The sequence below is a fragment of the Propithecus coquereli genome, unplaced genomic scaffold, assembly GCF_000956105.1.
Source record: "Propithecus coquereli isolate 6110/MARCELLA unplaced genomic scaffold, Pcoq_1.0 Scaffold39, whole genome shotgun sequence".
Lineage (NCBI taxonomy): Eukaryota > Metazoa > Chordata > Mammalia > Primates > Indriidae > Propithecus > Propithecus coquereli.
In genome coordinates this window covers 1,862,154-1,884,662 of record NW_012149618.1, presented here as the reverse complement: position 1 = coordinate 1,884,662, position 22,509 = coordinate 1,862,154, and the positions used below count along the sequence as shown (strand labels likewise).

At 48.7% G+C, this 22,509-nt stretch overlaps 1 protein-coding gene and 1 pseudogene across 1 annotated transcript in view; one reads left to right on the top strand and one right to left on the bottom strand.

Moving 5' to 3' along the window:
* KIF3C (kinesin family member 3C) overlaps positions 1–22,509 on the top strand; it is a 40,869-nt gene that overhangs the window by 4,117 nt on the left and 14,243 nt on the right. Inside the window, exons 2-5 of the mRNA XM_012652427.1 lie at positions 16,370–16,471; positions 17,087–17,209; positions 18,325–18,443; positions 18,892–19,008. Of these exons, the coding sequence (XP_012507881.1) occupies positions 16,370–16,471; positions 17,087–17,209; positions 18,325–18,443; positions 18,892–19,008 (461 nt within the window). The remainder of the gene's footprint in view (positions 1–16,369; positions 16,472–17,086; positions 17,210–18,324; positions 18,444–18,891; positions 19,009–22,509) is intronic.
* Positions 2,264–3,067, bottom strand: LOC105816969 (annotated as a pseudogene).

Below are 22,509 nucleotides of genomic sequence, written 5' to 3'. Positions count from 1 at the left end.
AGGGGCCTTGGAAAACTGTGGCCCCGACTTGCCCAGGGCCACAAGGTGAGTTTAGGAGAGACCAGATTTTTATACACGGCCCAGCCTCTTTCTGTTGCATCAGTCCTGATGTTAACTGTGCTGCTTGATAATCAGAGTAATTCATTTTTATAGAACACTTTGACAGCCTAATCTCATTAGTCCTCCCAACAACCCCAAGAGATGGGTATTATTATTTCCAATTGACAATTATGAAAGCCAGGGCTGGGGAGGTGGAGTGACTATTTTATCTTACTTATATGATAAGTAGCAGAGCCAGGACTACAACCCAGGTCTTCCGATGCCCCCAGACCTGTGCTCTTTCCAAGTCATCACAGATTCCTCTGTGTGTGTTCACCGTGTGACTCAGGGCAAAGGCCTTTGCCCCTCTAGGCTTTGGGTTGCCATTTGCCTAATGAGGAGGAGAAGCCTGACATAGCTGCCTGGGGAGTGGGTGACATGGTCACTATGTGCCAGGCTTTCAAATATAAGCAGTGGGGGAGGGGTGCCTGGGAAATTCCAGGAGGGGAATGATTCTGTATCCTGTGACATCCCGTCACACCCAGCCCAGGACAGTCAGCAGCCAGCAAGCCCAGAAGGGAGCCTGGAGACAGGACCCAACCTTCCCACAACCCCCAAGGCACCGCCTGGCTCAGCGTTGGATGTTTCTGGGATGGTGGAAACGATTTGAGGACTCTCAAGAGACCCACAGGGTAGAAAGGGGAGAAGCATGTGAGAGAGAACAATCCCAGTCCTGCCTGTGTCCCAGGGTTGTGCCGAAGATTAAACGAGATCATCAGCACCAGGGCGTTGGAAATAAGTTGAAAGCACCAAATAAATGGAGGGCATTAGCAGCCACAGGGTGGCTCCTGTCTGCCAGGCTGGGGTCCGGTGATCTCCAGGACTGACAGCTTTGTTGTCAGCTTTGTTCCTTCTTTACCCTGCCATCCCAGCTGCCTGGCCAGGACTCTGCGGCTGCCAGGAGCAGAGCCGGGCAGGAAAGGTCTAGGTGATCTCAGAAGGCAGGAGCTTGGGCCTCTCCTAGAGATTAGCTGAGCTTTTGCTCCCCCTCTGCGACTCACCTCACTCCTGTCCCCACTTTCTGAGCTACGTCATCAACGCCACTTCCTGCTCCCCCTCCTTTCTCTTCTTCCAATTCATGCCACCCTCTGGGGGCAACTAAGTGGTAATTGACACAACCCAGTGCCCTCATTCACTCTCTCTGACTCATCTTATAGTCTGTCTTGCCTGCCCTCCCTGCCTGCCACCTCCGAGGCTCTGGGTTCTCTTTGTTCTCCCCTTGCTGTGTACAAACACCATGCCTGTCTCCTTGGAATCTCCTTTCATGTCTCCTTTCGTCTTTACTGTGGGCCTCAGGGGACGTTAGGGCGTGTGAATGTGAGAGGGTTCGTGATTGTGATCAGGGAGAGCCCTGGTCATCATTGACACTGGCGATCCATACTTAGGTGGTGTCTGGGGGAGCGAGGGTGCGTGCGGTGGGGGGGATGCAGAGGGGCTTGATAGTGTACTAGGCCTGTGAGGAGGAATAGGTAACATCACAGACCCACAATGCACATTGTGCGGTGAAGACTGGTGAATGCGTGTAGATGGGTTGGGAAAAGGCCCACTGTGCTCAAATGTAATCATGCCACGAATTTTTTTAAGTGACTGCTTTAATTTTGAAATTAATTTTTTTGAGTGGTTGCACTAGATGATTTCTTAAGCTGGGATTCTAGCTACTGAGAGGGAGAGGAGAGCATTTGGGGGAGGCAAAGCCTGCAGAAGACATAAAATGCAGGCTCGAATTGAAGACAGGCGGAAACGACGGCAGGGTATGTGATCCCCAGTGAAAAGGCCTGGAGGGAGAAGAGCTGGGGTCTTCACTAGAGCCCACCCTCTCTGTGGCGAGTGCAGGAAAGAGACCTGCAGAAGCAGCCCCAAAGCCAGAGGGAAGAGGTCACGGCGGAGCATTGAATTCTTACTGTCCCCTTTGTGGGTCCCTCTTGCTGCCCCCTCTCAGCGTGGGATTAACTACAAATGTAAGACAGAGAGTGTCAAGCCTGAGAAACAACAGTAACAGCAATACTAATAATTCCTTTTTTTGAGACTAACAAATAAAAACTTGTTTATTTCTCAGAATATAGTTTGCTGCTTGATAGTACCTGCAAATGTGGGGCAATCACACATGTCCTTGAGGCCCTAATCCCAGACTTCTCTAAGCATTGTTTACAGGCAGCTCCGTCCATCAAAGGTCCCAGAGAAATCTAACCTGGGCAAGGTATTTTTGGTTTCAAATAGTCACCCAGCTCCTCTTTCCTGACCCACACATGATTTTCCTTCTTCCCAGCCTGGGAAAAGTCGCCAGGTAGTAGTAGTACTTTAAAGAAGAATGCTTTGGCCCTAAGGTTACTCTTTGTCTGCATTGCCTGGGGGAACTTGAACTTGTAGTGCCAACGGGGTGCATTTCCTAGGAACTTGGCTTCCATGTTGTTTTCTGAGAATGTGGCCGGGGTTTGCTCAGCTGTTCCTTGAAGGGTCTCGCCAGGCTGCCACTCTGCCTGGGGCAGCATCCAAACATCCTGGTCTCCAAGCTTCTCTCCGACCAGTGGGGTAAGGTATCTGTCTAGCTTCCCGTGCAGTGAAGTTCAGTTATTCTTTTTATTGGCTTCTGTTATGTGAGCTCCAGGTTCGAGCTATAGGAATGTCTGCTCCCACGTATCTTCCAAATCTTGCACCGGCAATATATCCTGTTCTTCTTCATCATCACAGAAGTCGGCCTTCTTTCTTGCAAGTCGCTTTCATCCAGAGCACAAAGTTCATGGTCTGAGTACAGGCTTTTCTCTATCTCGATCTGCTGTAGCAAAGCCACTGTCTCTTCCTGCAATGGGGTCAACGGCTTGGAGACTAGCGGTGGACACTGCAGGCACAATGTGCTCAACAGGTGCCATGGGGATCCTTTGTTTGAGGGTGCGGCTACAAGGGCCAGGCTGTGAGAACCCAGCCTGCCGGCCTAAAGCTTCTCAAACCTCCGCCAGCCCCCTGCCACCCCTAACAGTCAGTAACGATGTTTATTGAACACTTGCTTTGTGCCAAGCGCTATGCTGTATACAGATTATCTCATTCAATCCACACAAACACCCTCCAAAGAAGGTTATTGTTCCCATTTTGTAGGCGAGCACACCAAGGCCCACTAAGGTGAAGTGGCTCTCCCGAGGCCACATGGTGTGTATATGGTAGAAGTATTTAAACCCAGGTTGGTTTGACACAAAATTTGATGCTCTTTTCTGCTTAAAGAATTAGCAGTATCAGATTGGGAACTAGTTGTTGGAGGGGCAGTGAGAAATGGTAGGGGCTAGTGTAGATGTGTTGTATATGCGGTGACAGAATCCAGGGGGCAGCTGGAGCCGGGCCAATGGTGTTTAGAATCGAGCCTGACACTGGACATGGAGACGGGGGTCGTCTTTAGAAGGGCCCGGATGAGACCCACGGCCCTCTGTTCTCGGTCCTCTTTCCCTCTGTGTGAGCGACTCCCAGGACTCTCCTGTCCTGGTTTCTCTGCCACCCCTGTTATACGGGGCTGTGTGCAGCCCACGGCACCAGAGTCAGGCAGGTCTGGGTTCAATGACTTACTAGTTCTGAGACCTCTGCGCGCCAGTCTCCTCAGCTATAAAATGGGATGGTAACAGTACCTACATCTAGTGCTATTGAAAGAATTAAACAAGTTAGTCGATACAAAGCACTTTGTACAGTCCCTGCACATAAGCATTCAATAAATAGTTACTGTTATCTCCAACTGCCATGTTTTCACTGGGCCACCTCCCTAATATGTCAATCATGTCACGTGTCAGCCTGGCACTCAGGGCCCATCAGAGCATGGCTGTAATGTATCTCTTCTGTCTTGCCTGCCTTAGCAAGTCACTTCGATAGGAGAACCCCGCAGCCAGCTGGTTGCTCCATGCTTTGAACCCAACACGTGCTTCCCTGCCCTTGTGCTAATTGCACTGGTTTTGTGTCCTGGATTGTCCCTGGTGACCAGGGAGTGGGAATTACAGAAGCAGGTTAAGCTGGATATAAAGATCTTTTTAACAGTCAGAATTGGGCTGCTTCAAGAAGTAATGGGTGACCTTGGTGGTGATGGTTTCATGGGTGTATACTTGTTCCCAAACTCATCGAGTTGTATACATTAAATATGACAGTTTTTTACATGTCAGCGTTGCCTCAGTAAAGTAATAGGCTCCCATCCCTGGAAGTGTTCAAGGAGAGACTGTATGTCAGCAGTGCTCTGAGGGGCTGATGTATCAGAAAAGCCATTGAACTAGATGATCTTTAAAACTCCTTTCTCGGCTGGGCACGGTGGCTCACGCCTATAATCCTAGTACTCTGGGAGGCCAAGGCAGGAGGATTGCTTGAGCTCAGGAGTTTGAGTCTAGCCTGAGCAAGAGTGAGACTCCGTCTCTACCAAAAAGAAATTTTAAAAAACCCAGCCAGGCATTGTAGCACACACCTGTAGTCCCAGCTACCTGGGGGGCTGAGGCAGAAGAATTGCTTGGAGCCCAGGAGTTGGAGGTTGCTGTGAGCTACAGTGAGGCCACTGCACTCTACCCAGGGTGGCAGAGTGAGACTCTGTCTCAACAAAAACAGACACGGAAAATTTTTTAAAAATTAAGGAAAAAAAACCCTCTCTCTTAAAAGTTTAAAATAGCATTTTTACAGCAAAATATAAAATGTTCAATTCATCTTTTTGAAAATTAAGATCAGAGGGTTTAAAATTTAATGTGGAATGAATTCAGCCAATAATAAATGGTATTTTTCAGCTCTCTATCATGGCCAGTTAGAGAAGAGTTAAAGACAGTGAGAAGGGAAGAGAGGAAGAGAGAGAATATGGGGGGAGAAACAGGAGAGAAATGGAGTGGGACAATGAAGAGGGAAAAGAGAGATAGAGGCAGGGAGGAAGAAGGAGAGAGGGTGGGTAAAGGGATGGACTGCAGGGTTTCTGGGGAGAAGAAACACAGTTGGGAGCAGAAGTGCTATAGAGGAAGGGTCTTTACATACTCGGTATCATTCCACTGTCCTGATCTTGATGTTGGTCTCCAAACAGGGCTGTACCCCGTCTCCAGAGACTCCCCAGTGACCTAGGGAGTGTCTGCATTCCCAAAGCTGGACTGGTTCCATCTGTATGTCCCCAAGGACACCAGCCCCATGCCAGACACTCAGATTTATGGGGCCAGGTGATCAGGGGGCTGTGTGCACCTCATCCCCATCCCAGCTGAGTCCTCCATGATCAGACCTCGAGGGAACAAGTGACCCATGCTCCAGGCATCTAGTTTTGGCATCTAGGTCACAGTCCATGGCCTCTTGGAATTGGAGGGAGCAGTGACTTGTATTCCTTCTCATCCCTTGTGGGTGTAGTCAGTTAATAGAATTCTCACGTGCTGGGGGCATTTTGTAACATGAAGATTTGGCCAATAGGAAGTATCTAGGACTAATGCGTTTCTGTCTGAGATTCTGGGCTTCAAGTTATGTTATGTTGAGGCTGAGCAGGCCTTTTGGTCTGGTGTTGGGTTTCTCATGCTGGGTGTTGGCTGGAAGCGCGTATTATCATGTTGCCCTTAGTCACTTCCAGCCCCTGGATAGCACGAGATTGGATGAAGTGGCTCTGATAATGTTCTCATTGTGCTCTGAAGACTAGGAGGAGAGGCCTGGAATTCAGACAGAGAGGACCACTTTCCTCCTGCCTGTGCCCTGCCAGCCCACTGTGCCTGGCCAGTCTGGGGCACCTCTTCTGGAGCTGCCAAACCAGGCGGCGTGTCTGAGTAGATAAGTAAATAGTCCCTTTCCCCCAGATCCAGCTTTGCAGCTGTGGAGCTGTGCTCAGAGCTTTCAGGGCGCCCACACTTCCAGTGTGGTGTACCTAGAATTTTCAGTATTATGAGAAATTCCTGGGCATAACTCCTGCTCAGACTAAGGAGTTACTTTCTAGTTGTCTCGCTTTCCTCCCAGGTGTATTCAACAGAAGAGTACAAGGCCCTGGGTGGGGCTGTGTCTAAAGCACTAGCTAACGGACCTGCGGGCATTCCCCTTTCTTCAGGTGGCCCACAGGAAAATAACAACGACAGCTGTAATAATGGTGGCTCCCGTGCTCTGTGCATGCTAATGCCAAGCGCTCTGATGTGTTTTTTTGTGCATTGTTTTATTTAATCCTTATGATAGCACCATAAAGTAGTTCTATTTTAATCTCTATGTGATAAATGAGGATAATGAGGCATATTAAGGAATGAACAACCCCAGGTCACACGTTCAGGAATTGGTAGGGCCAGAATTATGAGCCTGAGTCTGCCTGACTCCATAGCCCATGATCGTCACCTCCGCACTGTAATGCCAGCTCAGAAAGGAAGGATTTATGCCAGATCCCTGGCTAACAGGCCCCGGTGGGAACTCTTGTCTCCTGAGACGCTTAACTCATCTCCGTCTTTCCGTATCATGCAAACCCCCAGCCTCTGACCTCAGCCCAGCACCATTCATTCATATAATCAACAAATCTTTTTGAGTAATCATGGCCAAGAACATAAATCATTAGGTATAGTTAGCTTCATCTTTAAATTTCTGGAAAGAATCACAAGAACTCACTAATAATGGTTATCACTAGGAATTTTAACATGGAGGGGAATTTTTATTTTTTGTTTTATACTTTTTTTACTTTTATTCATTTTTTTACAGTAAGCACATACTATTTTTAATTAAACAAAGACTAGTCTAATTTTTTTTTTTTTTTTGAAACAGAGTCTCACTCTGTTGCCCAGGCTAGAGTGCCGTGGCGTCAGCGTAGCTCACAGCAACCTCAAACTCCTGGGCTCAAGCAATCCTCCTGCCTCAGCCTCCCAAGTAGCTGGGACTACAGGCATGCGCCACCATGCCCGGCTAATTTTTTCTATTTTTAGTTGTCCAGCTAATTTCTTTCTATTTTTAGTAGAGACGGGGTCTCGCTCTTGCTCAGGCTGGTCTCAAACTCCTGACCTTGAACGATCCACCCACCTCGGCCCCCCAGAGTGCTAGGATTACAGGCGTGAGCCACCACGCCCGGCCTACTAGTCTAATTTTTTAAGGCAAAAAAGCCCTGTGTCAGGGTTCTGTCACCTGGTGGGAGGATTCGCTTAAAGGTAATGAATAATTCAGGAAACTCCAGGGTTGATAATAATACTCAGTTATACCCAGTTATTGGTAATCTCGTGACCTTGGACAAGTCACTTCCCCTCCCAGGAGTTGTAAGAAATAATCAATAGATGATTCCAGCTTGGTGTGATGGCTCATGCCTGTAATCCTAGCACTTTGGGAGGCCAAGGTGGGAGGATTGCTTGAGGCCAGAAGTTTGAGAGCAGCCTGAGCAACATAGCAAAACCCATCTCTACAAAAAAGAAAAAAGAAAAATTAGCTAGGCATGGTGGCACGTGCCTGTAGTCCCAGTTACTCGGGAGGCTGAGACAGGAGAATCCCTTGAGCCTAGGAGTTGGAGGTTGCAGTGAACTATGATGATGCCACTGCACTCTGCCTCGGGCAATAGGGTGAGACAGTGTCTCAAAAAAAAAAAAAAAATAGATGATTCCTTGCTTTCTGTACCATTTGCTGATTTACCTTGGAAGGAGTGGGTCAGGAGCTTGGGTTAGAGACCAGCCTGAATGACGGGCAGTGACAGATAGAGAGAAATGACCCAGCCTTGACTGAGAACCTGGAGGCTGTGTGACCCAGGGCCACCCACCTAACCCCTCTGGGCCCTGTACCTCATCTGTAAAATGCTGAGGCTACACCATATACATCCTTGGCTTCATTCAGTTCTGGCTCCATAGCCTTTTGTCATCTGGATTTGCATCCCTGGTCCTGGAGAGAAACCCTCTAGAAAAGCCGCAAATAATCAAGGGAAATAGGGGAGAGAGATGAAGATGAGGATTAGCCTGAGGTGCTCATGGTTTTCTCACTAAAGTAGAAGGACTGATTATTTTTCTTCCTGCTTTCCTCGAAGGTGAGCTGCAGTGCTTCTTTACATTCCTGCCTTGTCCAGTACGAGGCTGGGACTAGAGTCTGGCTCCCCTCATTCCCCGGCCAATATTTCCTGGGTCTCTAATTGTCCTTCTTCATAAGAATATTCCTAGCACTTGAAACATCAGTCATTTGTGGTGTATTTTGAGCCATCCAAGGAGGAGATTTAGACTCGATCTCCTGATTTACATCCCAGGGGCAGAGAATCACTGAAAATAGCACTATTCATCTGAAAATAGCACTGTTCATCCCTTCGCCATTGTCTCTGTCATTTCTTCTTCCCTTACTGCTGACTCCTCAAGACCTACAATCGGGGAGCCACAAGAGGAAAGTAGGTCTGTGAAGGTTGGAGTAGCTGCACTGTCTAAGAGGTGGAAGCAGGGGCCGTTGAGATAGTTGTTTTGCTTTTTGTGATGAGTGGCAGGTAAATACCAACGAGGTACGGAAACATGAGTAACAACTAACTTTCAGTTGTCCTTTGTCATTTACTAAAGTACTTTCACATCTGTTATCCAACTCACCATTCTTACCCAAAGCCTACAAGGTAGCAGGTATTCTCCCCATTTTACAGATGAGAAAACTGAAGTCCAGAGTGCTGATGCCCTAGATTTTGTAGCAAAGAGGGTGGCAGAGTATTTACCAAGATTGAGACCTCCTGACCCACATGCCCAGCACGCCTTATATCATTCTAACCTGGGACTTGGGAGTGGCCCTTCCCACCAGCATTCTTCCAGGTTTTAGCCTCTCTCTGGGACTTTAGTGGTCGTGACACCCTCCTCACCAGCACACGGTTACCCACTTATCTCAGAGGCCCCCGTGAGAGTTTCACACAGGCAGAAGCATCTTCAGCAGAGCCCTGCCTATTTCAGCCAGAAGAGAAAGTGACAGTGCTTTCCTGATGGTTCCTGAGTTGGCAAAGGTACAGATGCCAAGTGCTGCTTCTCTCCAAGGCACCTTCCTCCCTGAGCCCAGGAGGAAGCCGTGGAACAGAGAAAAGGACACTGGACTTGGAGTAAGGAGGCTGGTGTTCAAATATCACTGTGACACTTACTGGCTCCGTACTTTGAGCAAGTCACTTTACCTATCTGAGCCTTAGTTTTCTGTCAAATGGGGATCATAAGCGTTATCTCATAAGGTTCTTATGATGATTAAATAGGGCGATTAATATGAAAAGGACCTAGCCCAGCTAAGGCACATGGCAATTTGCATCTGAGACTTTGGCTTCCTGCAGATTGTCATAGATTAGCTGGCAGTGACAGGGCAGAGCCTGTTTGGCTTTTCTGTCCTTGTAAAATCATACTTGATGGTATCTTCCCAGAAGAGTGGCTGGCTGGGCCTGGCTGTCCCCTTGCTGGCTCCCACATCGGCACTTAGTGGGTACCGGCGCCTCCTTTCTCTTGCCCCTGGTTTTGCACTCCAGTTGCTCCTGGAATAGGAAAAGGTGAGCCTCTGCGCAGCCCAGGCTATGTTTACAAGCTGACATGGTCCCTGTGGTGATGCCAGCTGTTAATTGTCACAGCAGCTGACCTGCCTATGATACCTAGAATTAGGGCCCTGATCAAATTGAGAAATTATTTGGAAAGTGCACAGTCAATATAAGAGCAGATAGATACAAAGATTTCTTTTTTTTTTTTTTTGAGATAGAGTCTTGCTCTGTCACCTGGGATAGAGTGCTGTGGCATCAGCCTAGATCACAGCAACCTCAAACTCCTGGGCTCAAGCAATCCTCCTGCCTCAGCCTCCCCAGTAGCTGGGATTACAGGTGTGTGCCACCACGCCCAGCTAATTCTTTCTATTTTTTTTAGTAGAGACAGGGTCTCACTCTTATTCAGGCTGGTCTCGAACTCCTCCTGACCTCAAACAATCCTCCTGCCTTGCCTCCCAGAGTGCTAGGATTACAGGCCTGAGCCACTGTGCCTGGCCAAGATTTCTTAATTAGGAGACTCCAGGCTTAGAGGACTCCATCTCCAGGCCTCAGTTTTCTATTTATAAAGCACAGGGATTGGGGCTAATGATCCCTCAAGTCCCTTTGGTTGCCCTGCCATTTGTATCCCTCTCTCAGCAGTCAGACCATGGTACCCTGGAGCTCCCAGCCCTGTCTTTTCCACCCCCACAGCCTCTGCTGGCCTTTTAGTTACACTGGACTTATTTAGAACCAGCAGGACTAAACCCAGTCCTGTGTGCGGGCCCCACCCACCTGTATTCTTGCCCCGAAAGATCACAAAGGAAGCATTGACTGCAGCAGCTGAGAGCTCCAGGGAACTTTCCTGGGGACTAGGAACTCCATATTCCCAGGCCCTCTGCTTTGCACACCCCAGCCCAGATTGGGGCTGGAGATTGGAGGCATCCTTGTCCCTCCCTCCCCTCCATAGGTGATGGTTAAGGAGAGAGATCTGTGAGGGAAAGGAGGAGATGGCCACGGGTATCCTCAGAGAAATGGGGAAAATAAAAAGGAAAAGGGAAAACAAAACTATTTCTAAGCCAAGAAAGGAAATTTGTGCGTGACGTATTTGAGAGTGTGGGGCGAAGCAGGCAGCATAGGTCGAGATTGGGGAGGTGGAGGGGGCAGATACCTTGTTTGCAGACTGAGCCCCACACGGATTTCATGCCAGAGCTGGCCCCTCTTCCAGCACAGCACTGGTCTGGCAGCCGGGCTTGGCCGAGCGCGTGGGTCCGGGCAAGTGGGCAAGACTTGGCGAGGAACCCATAAGGCAGATTCAGTTGCTATTCAGACCACGTCTGTGCTGGGTCCCGGTGGGGCCGGCAGAGAAAGTGGGGGCACTGGACACGTGAGACGGGGTGATAATGGGCAGTTAGTCAGCGTCCAGGAATGCTCTGCGTGGGGCCCTGGCCCAGCCAGCAGGAGAGATCCTGAAGCAGGTTCTAGGTCCATGGAGGAGATCTAACGGGGAAGCCAGTTAGCCGGAACCGGTCCTGAGAATCATGTAATGGGGATGAGGGTGGAGGAGGGCTGGGACTGGGGATCCGATGCATCAGACCTGGTGGCAGCTCAAATTCTGCCTGACAATGTCCGGGTGGATTCAAGAACTGGGCGAGGTGATAGCCTTTGAGTGAGAAGAGCATGGGCCTAGGTGTGGGTGGCTGGGGGAGACGGAAGCCGAATAAACAAAGCATTGTTTTGAATCAGAGGTTCATCTCCTCACATAAAAATCACCAAAAAAAAAAAAAGAGCACAAAAGAGTATGTTGGGAAAGGAGAGATCAGGCCTCCACGAGGTATGGAGATTATAAAATAAATGAATGGGGAGGCTCAATTTTACATCTATTATTACAACAAATTTTTAAAATAACGGTTGGCAGGGCACAGTGGCTCATGCCTGTAATCCCAGCATTTTGGGAGGCCAGGGTGAGAGGATTGCTTGAGGTCAGGAGTTCGAGACCAGCCTGGGCAACATAGCAATATCCTGTCTCTATAAAAAATAGAAAAATTAGCTGGGTGTGGTGGCATGCACCTGTAGTCCTAGCTACTTCGGAGACCAAGGTGGGAGGATTCCTTGTGCCCAGGAGTCCGAGGTTGCAGTGAACTATGATTGCACCACTGTACTCCGGCGTGGGTGACAACAAAACCCTGTCTCTAAAAAGTAAAAAAAAAAAGTAGTGATAATACTTCATGCCTATGATACTGTAATAAAAGTGGTTCCATTATTTGCCACTGACAGTAGTTTAAGTGATAGAAACCATTGGAAGGGTAACTGGACAGTATATTTCAAGATACATAATGTTTATAACCCTTTATCCACTCCTGAAATTTCTAAGAAAGTCATCTAAAACCAAAAAATTATGTGCACCAAGGGTGTTTGTTGTAAACATTGTAAACAACCTAAATATCTTATAATGGGGGTTAAGTATATTATAGATTATCTACTCTAAATATTATATGATCATTAAAATTATAATCATAAATAAATGCTTGAGTATTAAAGTGAAAATAGCAGGACATAAGCTTGTATTTATACCACATCTTTAGAGGTGAAAAAAAATGTGCATGTATAAAAATCTCGGGGAAAAAACGGGAAATGAAAGAAGGTGATTAGCCATGGTAGGGAATATGGGACATTTCTCATTTCGTTTTATTACTGTTGTTATTTCGATGTTTGTACGTTTTTTTTCCTGAAAGGAAAGACAATAAAAGATTAAAAATGTGTCCCCAGAATTCCTTAATAAACTGTTAAGTATTTAATCCAGTGCTAACTACAGAGGTAACAAATTTCATAAATTTATTACCTTCTATAAACAATAAAACTTTTATTCTAAACACTGCTGCTTTCAAAACTCAAAGTGTAAGTCCTTACTGTACGTACTCGGGTTGATTGGAAAAGTCTGACTCTTTCCTTTTCATACTCCTTTTTTATTGTATAGTTTCCAGGCTTATCCTCTTAACCTTTCTTTGTCTTTGCAGTCCAAAGAGTCCTATTTTTTAACGTCTCTTATAATAGCCGTGGGATGGTTTTAGCTGCCCTTCCCTGGATCTTGTCTCTCCTTTCTGTCCCCTGAGATGCGGTAGGGGAGCTACACACAGCCCTCCACATTCAGCTGCATCATGGTTTCAGACAAGGGTATAATGGTTTTTGTTTTGTTTCCAAAAAGCCTTCACGATGGTGCCTGGCCAGATGCTATTGAGTTTTTTAGCTGTGGCAGCAGATTAAGCCAATGTCTTCTGGGAACAATAGAGAATTACATCTCCTACCCCGCTTTTTTCGGCTTATAACTGATTGCCCACAGCTATCATTTAATGAGTAAAGTTAGGATTACTTTTCCCCAAAATGGAAAGTTGTAATTGGCGCGCATCTGCCATTTTTTGTCAGCTCACTTGGCCTAGAAATTCTCCCATACCTTGTACCAACCTGGAAGGATCTGGGGGCATCTGTGAAGTTGGGTATTTCACCAGTGCGCTCTTTCTTGCACAATTTCTAACAGAGATTAGTCCTGTAGTTTAACTTGAGCATTTTTCCATCTAGGGAAATGCCTGTTTATTTCTGCTTCCTTTCCCTAATCCACTTCCCTTTGTGAAAAAGCACTTACCCTTTCTACGTCTCCTGACCCGCCCCCACCCCACAAGTAACTTTGAATAACCTCTGATGTGCAACCTTGCCAGCAGCATTTTAACATCCAAAGTTCTGGTCACTGCTTCCCCATGTGCTGTAATAACCTATTTTGTCCCAGTTTGAAAGAACTCTGAGGGATTAATCAGACACGACTTTCTCTTGCTGGAAACACGCTGACTTTCCTTTAGCAGGTTCTCCTTCCTAGAGCACTCGGGCAATGACTGCAATAGGAAGAGCCTGGGCTTTGGAGCCAGGCCGGCCTGGGGCTGGGTTCTCCATTTAAATTTAATGGCCTTGATGTGACCTTGGATGGGTTACTTAACCTCTTTGAGCTTTCACTGAAAAAACAATGATGTTAATAGTCTGCCCCTTAAAGCAGTCCTTTTCAAACACGAACGTGTATGCAGATCACCCGGGGATCTCAGTACAGTGCAGATTCTGATTCACCAGCTCTGGATTTTTTAAAAGCTCCCCAGGTGATTCTAATATGCAGTAAAGTTAGAGAACTAGTGTCTTTTATTAGGTGGCAAACAGTGAAGAATGCTAGGGTCCCCTGAAATGCTGAGGAAAATGCAAGGACTCGGGGTTGAAGTGGACGAGTGTGTCCCAGATTTGGAGACCAGGCCAGAGGGCAGGCCACTGAAGACTTGGGTAGTTAGAGCGATGGGTCATCCATGGCCCACAGCCACAGGGGGCGTCCTCCGTGTGGCTCCTCTCCTTTCTGCCCGCCCACCCCACCCCTCCTGCCAGGTTTCCCAGGTGCTCAGAGCCTGCAACAGTGAGTGAGGGTTGATCCAGGGAAGGAGGAAAAGCTGAGATAAAGAGTCTGGGCCTGTTCTGGGTAAGAGAGCACAAAGGATGGACCCCAACCCCCCCTGGGACTACCCAAGGATTCCGTTCGGTTTTTTCAAACGCTCATCACTTGCTATATGCCAAGCGCTGTGCTAAGCCCCAGGAACCCTCAGATATGAGTAAGACGTGCTTCCTGCCCTGAAGGTGCTCACGGGGGAGACAGCACGTAAACAAGGATTCTATTACGGGAAATCGCGGGAAATGTCCTAGTGATTGAGGATGCCCCAAAAGAGCAATTTTGAGTGGATCAGGGAACATTCCCCAAGACACCCAAGCTGTGTCTTGCAGGATAAGTTGCGGTTTTCCAGGTGGATGTGGAGTGGGAGGAAGAGCGCAGACTTGTGAAATGCCATGGCTCTTTGAGGGAGCTGGGATTCTTCTGGAGAAGCTGGAGTGTAGAGCATGCGTTGGGTGTGAGCGGTGAGAGGAGACTGGGAGGCTGGGCTGGCCGCCGGGGCCTGTGACTGCAGCGGACTTGGGTTTCATCCTGCCAGGAACAGAGGCTCACTAAGTAGTTTGAAGCAGAAAAGCAGCTGTTTAGACTCGTGTTTCTGGAAGATCCCCCTGGGTGTCACCAGGAGAGTGGATGGAAGGGGAGGGTGGATGGAAGGGGAGGGTGGATGGAAGGGTAAACTGAGGCAGCAGGGCAGCCCTAGCAGTGGTCCCAGTGCGTCATGAGGATTGATCCCAATGAAGTCAGCAGGTGTCAGTGAGAATGAAAAGCAGGGGATGGTGTGAGCCACACCAAGAAGCAGATTTGATGGCATTTAATCCTTGGCCAGATGTGGGTGGTGAGTAAGGTGTGGAGCAGGGACAAGGGTGGGGCCAGTGACCACTGAGGGCACAATTTAAGGAGGTGCTCACTCACTGCGTCGTGCAGATGCCGACCTTGAGTGAGAAGGAGTCTGGGATGAGTTTAGGTCTGTGACGTGGTGACAGGGCAGCTGGCGGTACTGTTGACCAGGAGCACAGGCGGCTGCGGTTTGGCAGCGAGGACAGCCGGCCACTCAAGGGCTCAAGGGCCCCTTCTTCTCTCCTTGACCTCCAAGGCTGCGTGAGGCCGGTGTGAGGCTCGTGCCTCTAGCTGGCCCAGCTTTGCTCAGGGTCTTCAGGCACACTCACATAGCCTGACTTCTGACCTCCCCAAAGCAACCGTTAACCCGTCCTGCTCTGTCCCCAGTGATGTAGCCCTCACAAGTGGCGCCCTGCTCCCCCAGTCTGACAGCACCCCTGATTTGAGAGCCCTCAGGCAGATCAGCTGGTTCCACTGGGAAAAATACCAGTAGGGAAGCAGCCAATCTTTTATGGTGGCTCAAGGTGATTCCAACCCTCCAGGAGGCCTGTGATGAAATCAGAGGACAACTGGCTGCCCTGGGACAGCACCCTCACATTGGCAATAGTGAAAATGCATTTTATGGAGTCACAATTTACAGTTTACACAAATTTGATATCATTTCAGCTTCAGATTCAAGAGGCACTGGCTGAATGTCTGTGCCAAGCACTGGCACAGCACAGGACTCACAGAGTGAGGCGGAGGCACTGAGTTCAAATCTCACCTCTTTGATATTAACACTTACTAGCTACAGGAACTTAGGCTGGTTATTTTCAATTTCTTTGTGAAATGGGGAGAGGACCAGTACCTCTCTCTTAGGGGAGGATGGAAATAATGGCTGCTAAGTGTTTAGCTCAGTACCTGACAGATAGTTAGCGCTCATCAAATGTTTGCTAGCCATCTTGGAGCATTGTGGTGTTCCAATACTATGGATGTCAGAACGGAAGGGATTAACTTGCCCACAGCCTTGGTTAGAACCCAAGTCTTTCTGGCCATGTCCAAAGCTCATGTGCTCTGGGGCCCCATGTTGCCCCTTAACTGCTGAGGAGTCTTCTCCCTTTGGTTTTTCTTCTGCTTTCCGTGTCAGCCAGAGATTAGACCCTTTCCTGCTGCCTGTGTTGAGAGCTGTATTCCTGAGTCAGAAGCAGTTAGCTAAAGGGCTGGGCTGCTCAGTGACTGTATCTTCTCTCTCGCCTCCTGAACACCAGCTGGGTTCTGGTTGCCAGGATTAGATTGCCACCCCCACCTTCCTTCCAGGCCTGGTGAACCGACCTGCCCTGTGTATCCAAAGCAAACAGATCAGGTGCCCTATATTCCCTGAGGGGCTCCCTCTCTGCCTCCTTAATAGTCCTGCTGACAATGGAAGCCTTGTGCCGGAGCCCAAGAGGCTGGAGGGGAAAACTCCATTCTCACTGAGGGCCACGAGGCCCCATGTGGGACACGAGGCCCCATGTGGGACACATGTTGTGTCCACTCCTGGAAGGACCACAGAACAGGGAAGTAGCATCTCTCCAGCTGGTGATGCTGTGGCCCTTTGAAAAACCTGTCTCTGAACCCCTCTGTGTCCCCAGGCCATGGAGAGCAAGCTGCTCATCGGTGGTAGGAACATCATGGATCATACTAACGAGCAGCAGAAGATGCTGGAACTGAAGAGGCAAGAGATTGCCGAGCAGGTGGGGCTGCCAGGTGTCAAGGTCCCCTTGGGGCGCATGGCCTCCAGGTTGAGTCTGGGGGGTGTAGGGCAGTTAGCCATCATGGACTTGAGAGCCCTGGAATTACAGTGCTGAGAATCTAAGACATGCCACCCTGGGGCCCATAGGTCTACTAGCCCAGGGTCTTCCATCTGACAGGGGCACTGCTAGCTGGTGGGTGAGAGGAAGTGATGGCTCTCCATGACGTTAGACTCTACAAGGCACCGGTGCTACTTCCTGGGCCTTCCATAAGGGTGTGAGTTCTTTGCCAACTGTATGACTATTTCCCAGATCATCGAGAACCACAATTTGTTGGTCTTACCAATCAACTGTGGCACGGTTGAGGGTGAGGCAGCTTGGAAGCCAGTGTGGTGGGCATCTGTATATTTGGCTAATACCCCTGGAGTGTGCCAGCCATTAGAGCTGGGGTCTCCATCCACATGGTGCAGTGCCTGGCAAAGTCATGGCCACAGAGCTGGGGGCGGGCGTTCCCAGAGGCTCCACATAGGACTGGGGAGGAGCAGTGGACGTGGGTCATGGGGAAGCCAGATCCCAAGATAGGCAGAGCAAACTGGTCCCTGCCTACCCTTGGCCCAGAAACGCCGTGAGCGGGAAATGCAGCAGGAGATGATGCTCCGAGACGAGGAGACCATGGAGCTCCGGGGCACCTACACGTCCCTGCAGCAGGAGGTGGAGGTCAAAACCAAGAAACTCAAGAAGGTGAGATGGAATCAAGGTGTGCTGAGGGCCCAGCAGCCTCTGCCCACCCCACTTTGCTTGAACTGCTGAATCCGTGAGTTACGTGGTCTGGGCTCTGGGCTGGGGAGCAGGGGAGGCAGGAGTTTGGTTTTGGGGGTAGAATAGAGCCTTTTCTCCTGGCCAGGGCGGGCCAATAGGCTGGGGACTCCGTCACTTCCAGTATCCAGGGTTGCCATCTTCACGGGAAGTTGTCAACTTCCCTCTTTACAGTGTCACCAGTGAGTCACAGTTTGGATGGCTGGGCCTGGAGCAGGGCCAGGGAAGTACAAAGAGGCCTGAGAAGGAGACTCGAGTGTGGGAAGCTCAGGCAGGGAGCATAAGGCCCTCAAGGACATGAAAGGATGAGAATATCCGGTCACCAGGACACTACAAAGTCCCTGGCAAGGGAAAGATGTGCACACGAGATGAGGCTCTAGGGCAGGAAGCAGCAGGGTCCAGCTTGGTCTCTGGGAGGGACCTGGAGGGCCTTCAGGGCTGCTGATGTGGCTGCCCTAGAGCAGGCCAGGCAGAGGCCCAGCCATTATGGCAGTTACCACGACACACCGCTCAGTGGGTCAGGAGTGGCATGGGATGGCCAGCGCTGCCCTCCACACCCTCTTTTCTGAAAACCCCTGGAGAGGAAGGAGTGGAATGGGTCACTCCCAAACTCACCCAGGCTTCCCACTCCCTGAGCCCCAGGTCTCCAGTGAAACCTGGGTCCTGGTGCTAGCTCTCCTGATTCTGGCTAGTTGTGTGACCTTGAGCAAGTCTGTGCCTCAGCTTCCTCATCTATAGAAAGAGGGTACTGGACCAAAAGGTCCCTCAGGTCCCTTCCAGTTTGAACTTTGCATGATGCTGATAGCAGCTGAGAAAGAGCAGGTAATGGCCACAGGCCTCAGTGCAGGGGGACGGGGCGGCCTTGTAAAGAGCCCAATTCATGGTGGATTGGGCAGCAAAGGGGGCCTCAGACAAGGGTCCCCAGCCTCATCCTGGGCTGGGCTGGTGGGCCTGAGCCTGCAGCCCTCAGCACCCAGGCCAGGGGACTGGGCCTCACGGCCACCGTGGGCATCCTCTGAGGTGTACCTGTCCCCTCCCAGCTCTACGCCAAGCTGCAGGCGGTGAAGGCAGAGATCCAGGACCAACACGACGAGTACATCCGGGTGCGGCAGGACCTGGAGGAGGCGCAGAATGAGCAGACCCGGGAACTCAAGCTCAAGTAGGGCCCTCCTCTCCCTCTTCTGGGCCCTACAGCCAGCCCTCCTTCCTCAGGGCCTCTCCCTGCAGACTCCCCTCCTTCCTGAAGGTGCCATTCTGACTGTCTACATACCCATGGGTCCCTAAAGAATAAAACACATCTGAGGGATGAGGGATAGGCCCCCGATGGGGAGTTTCTTCTACCTACTCTGCCTGTATTGATGAACCCCCACAAAGTATGGGCTGGGCCAACAGTAACTCCAGAGGCCCCGAGGCTACAGTCTTCGCATGAGAAGCAGTGATTTTCGAGAGCTCTCGTATTTGTATAGGGATCCTTTCCCCCCAGCGTTTTGTTTTTCCCCTGGTCCCTCTGCCTCTTGGCTTGTCACTTCTAATCCTTCAAGCTTCACACGCACCGTGTGGTCTCTCGCTCCCCCAATTCCCCGCCTCTGCTTCCTTCCTGCTCCCAGGTACCTAATCATCGAGAACTTCATCCCCCCTGAGGAGAAGAACAAGATCATGAACCGGCTTTTCCTGGACTGTGAGGAGGAGCAGTGGAAGTTCCAGCCGCTGGTGCCAGCTGGAGTGTGAGTCTCTAACCCAGGGGTCTGGGCCAAGGGACTTGTGAGTCGGTGGTGAGGGACCTGCGGCCCTGCCCGCAGCGAGACAGATGTTCTGTGGATTGGCGAAAGGATGGGAGGAGCAAGTAGGGGATAGATTTCTTAGGATCTAATTTGTAGGGGTCTCTAGGAAGGAAGGGTATTCTGGAAAAAGAGTGTCTCGTTGGCCCGGGATATAGAAAATACCCTGTGAGGAGTCTAGCGAGGAGAGGGAGACCATCTCAGCCTCTTGACAATCCTAGAAAGTGCTAACATGTAGCCAGTTCTGGTGAATAGTCGTTTGTCACCTGCCAGAAACAGCAGCCATAGTTAATACGTGCCCGGCACCACTGTGTGCTGGGCGCTGTGCGAGACTCTGTAGAGAGAGGTTAAATCAGACATGGTCCAAGCTCACAGTCCAGTGGGAAATACAGAGAGGTAATCAGATCATGGAATGATAGAGGTGTGATCCAATCCTAGCCCCATTCATCTGGGTGATTCAGCATTTCCACCTGTTTCCACGTCCTAGCGCTGAGGTGCAGCTGCGTCCATTGGCTAGGTGTGCAGCTCCCTCTGCTGGTGGCCATGAAGAACAACTCAACAGAAACGCTGTCCTTAATTACAAATCTGTATACAGAGGCGCTTAGGAAGCTGGACACAAACACACATCCCCCCAGATTCTTTTCTCTCTCCATCCTAGGAATATTAATGCTAAGATAGGACAGGACTCATCCCAAAAGCTAGGGTGGAAAGCTAGTGAGAGGTCTACAGCCTCTAATTAGAGCAATAGATGCCTACTTCATCTACTTTCTGAAAGACTGATCCTAACCAAGGTGACACTACACAAGTTTGTAAGTGGCAAGTTCAAGTAGAGGACTTTTCAGTGGTGTCAGCTTTGGACTTACAATCCACCTTTCCAATCTAAGTAGAGACTCTCAGTAGCATATCATTCAATGCAGAGGTTTTCCATCCTGGCTGCGGCTAGAATTATCTACCCCAGCTAGTTGACCTCCAAAGGGTCCTCGGTGGATCCCAGGACTTATGTTTTGTGTTTGTTTCCTCCAAAGTGTCCAGGTTATTCTGATGTGAAGCCAGGCTTGAAAACCACTCCTTCGGTGCTATTTGCTGGAGGCTTCTGCTCTGTAGCGTTATTTTATGCTTGGAAAATTTCTTGAGTTGAAAGTTTGCAGGTGGAGGAATTTATTTACCTTGGATGCAGTACTGTCGTCAACACACTCAACTAGATATGCGGTGAGAGAGGCTCTGATGAGGCATGTGTTAACTTTTTACTTTGAAATATGAGAATTGCAAGAATAGTACAAAGAATTCCCACATACCTTTCACCAAATTTTTAACATTTTATGACATCTTTATTAATTTCCCCTTCCCCTCAACCATTTGAGATTAAATTGCAGACATCTTGACCCCTTTACCTGTATTTTCTAAGAACTAGAAAATTATCTTCCTTAATCATAGTGCAATGATCATTTTATATTGACACAATACTATTATATAGGCAATATTACATTCGTGCCAATGTCACAGTAATGCCTTTTATGGCAATTTCCCTCCCTCCCCACATGAGATCATGCATTTCATTTCATTGTTATGCCCCTTTCTCCTCCTTTAATCTGCAACTGAGAAGGGATTTTGATGTGAGTTTTGCAGTTTCTTGCTTCAGAGGAGTTCATTCATTGCTCACAATATTCTCCTGCAATTTTGACTTGACTGCCTCAAGCATGTGATCCAGACCCAAAGCAGGTGGGTGGTGGGTGCTTTGCCTGAAGTTAAGATGAGCTTTCTGCCTAATGATATGAACTCCCATTCTTTATTTATATTTTTTTAAAATTTACTTTCTTAAAGCTAGCCAGGTAGGGCGACACGCACCTGTAGTCCCAGCTACTCGGGAAGCTGAGACAGGAGGATCACTTGAGCCTGAGAGTTTGAGGTTGCAATGAGCTATGATGATGCCATGGCACTCTAGTCCGGGACGACAAAGCGAGACCCTGTCTCAAAAAAAAAAAAAAAAAAATTTACTGTCTTCGTTTTAGACAACTCTTTCTTCACTTGCAAACACAATATGTTTTTGTTATGGAAAATTTAGATAAATATTGAAAAAATGAAAATTCCACCCAGCTAGTGGTAGCCTCTGCTAACATTTGGATAGGAACTTTCCATCTTTTTTATCCTACGCATAGATAAACTTTTCTTTTTTTTGCAAAAATAAAATGATTTGCATATGCTGAGAAACCATTCACAGATTTTTAAAAAATTAAAATAGCTATCTTAAAATAGCACACTTTAAATAATTTTTAGAGTAGATACCAGCAAAACTTTTTAAAAAGAAATAAGCTTGCCAAAATACTGATCCTTCTTTACTGTTTAACTGTTGTCATTTCTATCCCTATCTTCTGCTTTAAAGGCAAATTTCTGCACTTTAGGCATTCTAACGTATGCCCCGAAAGCCCTTGGCCACAGTGTTGCTGAAGACAGGCAAAGGAAAGCTGATGTTCTTCTCCCACCTTTCTTCTCTCTGATTCCTCCCACCATCCTTCCTGAGCAAGGAGAGTCATACACAGAGAAAAGGGTTCAGGATTTTCTTCGCCATTGGAAAACTGGAAAACTTGTCATTCCTCAGATGCCTTTTGCTTTAGCTCACCTCCGTATTGTTTTCTTTCCTGTGATTCTTTGGAAAGAATCAGTCCCAATACACACGCTCTTTGACTTAAATCTGTGTGTAGTTGCTCCTGAGCCTGCATTTCCAGGTTCATATTGGCAACTCCTCTAGATGAATCCCAATTAGACTGTGTTCACTGAAAATTTTATATTGAAAATGTAGGCTGGCGTGGTGGCTCACACCTGTAATCCCAGCCCTTTGGAAGGCTGAGGCAGGAGGATCACTGGAGCCCAGGAGTTCGAGGCTGTAGTGAGCTATGATCGTGCCACCGCACTCCAGCCTGGATGACAGAGCAAGATTATCGTTAAGTTTATTCACACTTAACCATGCTTTTTTTTTTTTTTTGAGTCAGGGTCTTGCTCTGTTGCTGGGGCTGGAGTGCAGTGGCATCACCATAGCTCACTGCAGCCTCGAACTCTGGACTCAAGCCTCAGCCCCCCCCAAGTAGCTGGGACTACCGGTGCATGCCACCACACCCACCTAATTTTTAAATTTTTTTTGTAGAGACAGGGTCTCCCGTGTTACCCAGTCTGGTCTTGAACTCCTGGCCTCAAGCAGTCCTCCTGCCTCAGCCTCACAAATTGCTGGCATTAGAGGCATGAGCCACTGTTCCATGCTGTTCCATGTCATCCATGCTGTTTCATACGGAATATGTACTTGCTTGTAATAATGACAGAGTATATATGTTAAACAGAAAATATTCAGACTATATATGGGTAAGGGTAGCAGACATTAAGATAATTATGACATACCATGTTCTCTGCTGCCCTTAATTGTAAATTATATGCACAGTTACTACAGATTGCTCTACA